General features: G+C 25.4%; 1 protein-coding gene across 2 annotated transcripts in view; it reads left to right on the plus strand.

Moving 5' to 3' along the window:
* LOC105847425 (uncharacterized) overlaps positions 1 to 4,334 on the plus strand; it is a 15,204-nt gene extending 10,870 nt beyond the window's left edge. For both annotated transcript variants that reach the window (XM_065789122.1, XM_065789121.1), the window contains exon 3: positions 371 to 4,334. In XM_065789122.1, coding sequence (XP_065645194.1) covers positions 371 to 4,221 — 3,851 coding nt within the window. In that variant the 3' untranslated portion in view covers positions 4,222 to 4,334. The remainder of the gene's footprint in view (positions 1 to 370) is intronic.
* Positions 4,335 to 4,746: the final 412 nt, after the last annotated feature.

Consider the following 4,746-nt stretch of genomic DNA (forward strand, 5'->3'; position numbering starts at 1 on the left):
TTTTTTAAATAATAATAGTAAGCCGACAGAGTAGAGTGACCAAAGGTACAACGTGGTCAAAGGTACAACAGGTTCCCCAACATTAAGATTTGTTAAAAAAACCTTTTTCAATTCATAAAATTGTTACAATATATTAAAAAACTTATTTCAAAAACTTTTTTTTTTAATTGGTAATAATTCATATAGACATAAATAGTATAAATAATTTTAAATTCAGATTATTACGATAATATTAAGGTGTTACGTTTAAAAAACATAGAAGAAAAATTTAGCGAAGTGTTAAAACTTACTATTAAATAAATGATTTTAATTTCATTTCAATTGAGATAATTTAAAGTTATAATACATCTAGCCATACGTTTATTTTTAGGTATTCAACCTTTTTCAGAAAATTTATTTTCACGCGAAAAACTGCTCTGCGAAGTTCAACATTTTTTACAAGATTCAAATAAGTCAGCTTTAGTATTATATGGAATGTCGGGTGTTGGAAAGACATATATTGCCAGAAAATATTGTAAAAAATCTTACGACATCTATAAAAACGTTGTTTGGATTGACGCATCATTTGGAATGTTACAAACTTCAATGAGGAACCATTGTCAAATATTAGGATTTGAAGTTCATGATTCGAAAGGTGATTATTTTGATATAAAAGTGATTATTGAAAAAATTCACAACTTTTACAAAAATGAAAAAACTTTGTATATTTTTGACAATGTCGACGATGAAAGTGTTAAAAATTTATCAATGTACATTTCAAGAAAACCGAATTCATTCACTTTGATTACCTCCCAATGGAGAACGTGGTCGAATAATGTAAATAAAATACTAGTTGATGTTTTTTCTTCTGAAGAAGCATTCGCTTATGTAAAAAGTAATATTGAAAACTTCACTGATGAAAACATAAGAAACTTAATTAAAGAGCTTGGTTATCATCCGTTTGCAATTACTCAAGCAATAAAATATATAAGTATACATAAAATTTCGATAGAAAAGTACATAGATCGGTATAGATCAAAACCATCAGAAATATTAGACAATATTAACTTTCCAACAGAAGAAGAATCAAAGTCTGTAATAAAAGCAATTAACTTAGTTTTGATAAAATTAGAAAAATTTAAACCTTTTCTATTTAAAATATTAAACTGCCTATCTCATTGCGACGGTCATAACATCAGTAAACAATTTATTACCGAAATCTCAAATCACATGGGAATAAACGATGAATTTTTAATAGATGAAGCTATTGGATTACTAATGAGTTATTCTTTACTAAACCGTTTCGATGACAGAAAATATACAATTCACGAACTTACACAGTTAGCATGTAGATTTTTTCAAAAGAGAAATTCAAGTATAAATATGTTTCTTGATCTAATAGAAAATTATTTTAAAGTTAAAATGAACGAAATAATAGATCACACGAATTACGGAAGTCATTTTGTTTTTCATTTTATCTATTTGTTTCGTACTGACGAAAAAAAATTTTCAAAAACCTTCCATAATATGACGACTAGTATTAAAATATTGTTACTATGTAAAGGTTTATTTAAAGAAGCAATCGAAATATTAAAAGCTGTTCAGAGTTTCAATAATGAAACTTACGGTGAAAATAATGAATTCACGCTACAAACAAGAGATAATATTGCAAAGTGTTTGGATAAATTAGGAAAATATAAAGAAGCTATAGAAATTTATTATTCTGTTAATAAAATACAAACTGAAACGTTTGGTGTCATCCATCCACATACAATGGCAACAAAAGCTAATATAGCAAGCTGTTTGGACAATATGGGAAAATGTAACGAAGCTTTAGAAATTTATTATTTTATTGATAAAATACAAACTGAAATTTTAGGTATCAACCACCCGGATACAATAACAACAAAAAATAATATGGCGCTCTGTTTAAACAAAATAGGAAAATATAAAGAAGCTTTACAAATTTTTTATTCTGTTGATAATTTACAAACTGAAATTTTTGGCATCAACCATCCGCATACAATGACAATCAAAAATAATATCGCAACCTGTTTGCACAATATGGGAAAATATAAGGAAGCTGTAGAAATTTATTATTCTGCTGACAAAATAAAAACGGAAAGTTTAGGTATCAACCATCCGGATACAATGGTAACAAAAAATAATATTGCAAGATGTTTAGACGACATGGGAAAACATAACGAAGCTATAAAAATTTTTTATTTAATTGATAATTTGCGAACTGAAATTTTAGGTATCAGTCATCCGGATACAATGACAACAAAAAACAATATCGCACTCTGTTTGCACCATATGGGAAAATATAACGAAGCTTTAGAAATTTATTATACTGTTGATAATTTACAAACTGAAATTTTAGGTATCAACCATTCGGATACAATGACAACAAAAAATAATATCGCACTCTGTTTAAACAATATGGGAAAAAATAAAGAAGCTTTAGAAATTTATTATACTGTTGATAATTTAAAAACTGAAATTTTAGGTATCAACCATCCGTCTACATTAACAACAAAATATAATATTGCAGGCTGTTTAAAAGATATGGGAAAAATTAATGAAGCTTTAGAAATTTATTTTTCTGTTAATAAAATACAGACTGAAACTTTAGGTATCAACCATCCGAATACATTATTAACAAAAAATAATATTGCAGGCTGCTTGAGCAATATGGGGAAAAAAAACGAAGCTTTAGAAATTTATTTTTCTGTTAATAAAATACAGACTGAAACTTTAGGTATCAACCATCCATATACATTAATAACAAAAAACAATATCGCAGGCTGTTTGGAAGATATCGGAAAAAATAACGAAGCTTTAGAAATTTATTATACTGTTGATAATTTACAAACTGAAATTTTAGGTATCAACCATCCGGATACAATGACAACAAAAAATAATATCGCACTCTGTTTAAACAATATGGGAAAAAATAAAGAAGCTTTAGAAATTTTATATTCTGTTGATAAAATACAGACTGAAACTTTAGGTATCAACCATCCGGATACAATGAAAACAAAAAATAATATTGCAGGCTGTTTGAGAGATATGGGGAAAAAAATCGAAGCCTTAGAAATTTTTTATTCTATTGATAAAACACAAACTGAAATTTTGGGTATCAACCATCCGAATACAATGACAACAAAAAATAATATCGCGCTCTGTTTGAACAATATGGGAAAAAATAGCGAAGCTTTAGAAATTTATTATACTGTTAATAATTTACAAACTGAAACTTTAGGTATCAACCATCCGTCTACATTAACAACAAAAAATAATATTGCAGGCTGTTTAAAAGATATGGGAAAAATTAATAAAGCTTTAGAAATTTTTTATTCTGTTGATAAAATAAAAACTAAAACTTTAGGTATCAACCATCCGTCAACATTAGCAACAAAAAATAATATTGCAGGCTGTTTAAAAGATATGGGAAAAATTAATGAAGCTTTAGAAATTTATTATTTTATTGATAAAATACAAACTGAAATTTTAGGTATCAACCATCCGGATACAATGGAAACAAAAAATATTATTGCAAGATGTTTAGACGACATGGGAAAGTATAACGAAGCTATAAAAATTTTTTATTTAATTGATAATTTGCGAACTGAAATTTTAGGTATCAGTCATCCGGATACAATGACAACAAAAAACAATATCGCACTCTGTTTGCACCATATGGGAAAATATAACGAAGCTTTAGAAATTTATTATACTGTTGATAATTTACAAACTGAAATTTTAGGTATCAACCATCCGGATACAATGATAACAAAAAATAATATCGCACTCTGTTTGAACAGTATGGGAAAAAATAGCGAAGCTTTAGAAATTTATTATACTGTTGATAATTTAAAAACTGAAATTTTAGGTATCAACCATCCGTCTACATTAACAACAAAATATAATATTGCAGGCTGTTTAAAAGATATGGGAAAAATTAATGAAGCTTTAGAAATTTTTTATTCTGTTGATAAAATAAAAACTAAAACTTTAGGTATCAACCATCCGTCAACATTAGCAACAAAAAATAATATTGCAGGCTGTTTAAAAGATATGGGAAAAATTAATGAAGCTTTAGAAATTTATTATTTTATTGATAAAGTACAAACTGAAATTTTAGGTATCAACTATCCGGATACAATTGCAACAAAAAATAATATCGCAAACTGTTTAAATATTTTAGAAAAACAGCAAACGAGTTGTTTTCTTTGCTGATTTTTATCTTGGTTTTAATATATATAAAGTTTAAAGTATAAAGTGTTTATAAAAATATAATTGACGATAGTTTTTCTTTGAAAGATAGAAAACTTTGTATTTTATTTTGTAAATAATGCCTTAATTTTTATTAGCATTCAAACAGCGTAATTAAGAAATATAAGAAAAAAAAAAAATGGTGAAAGTAAATAAGAAAAAAATATTTTTGTATTTTGAAAGCAAAGATTTTGTTATTATTGTTTTATATATATATATATATATATATATATATATATATATATATATATATATATATATATATATTATTATTATTATTATTATTATTATTATTATTATTATTATTACTATTATTATTATTATTATTATTATTATTATTATTATTATTATCATTATTAACACGATTAAATATTATTTTATTAATAAATCAGTATAAGTAAATTTATTTATTTTTTTGTAGCAAAGCTTGCTTATTCCGTTGCTATACAGCTAAACTTAAAATTATATCATAATAATAGTATATGTTTT

This window comes from Hydra vulgaris, chromosome 01, assembly GCF_038396675.1.
Source record: "Hydra vulgaris chromosome 01, alternate assembly HydraT2T_AEP".
NCBI classification, from domain to species: Eukaryota; Metazoa; Cnidaria; class Hydrozoa; order Anthoathecata; family Hydridae; genus Hydra; species Hydra vulgaris.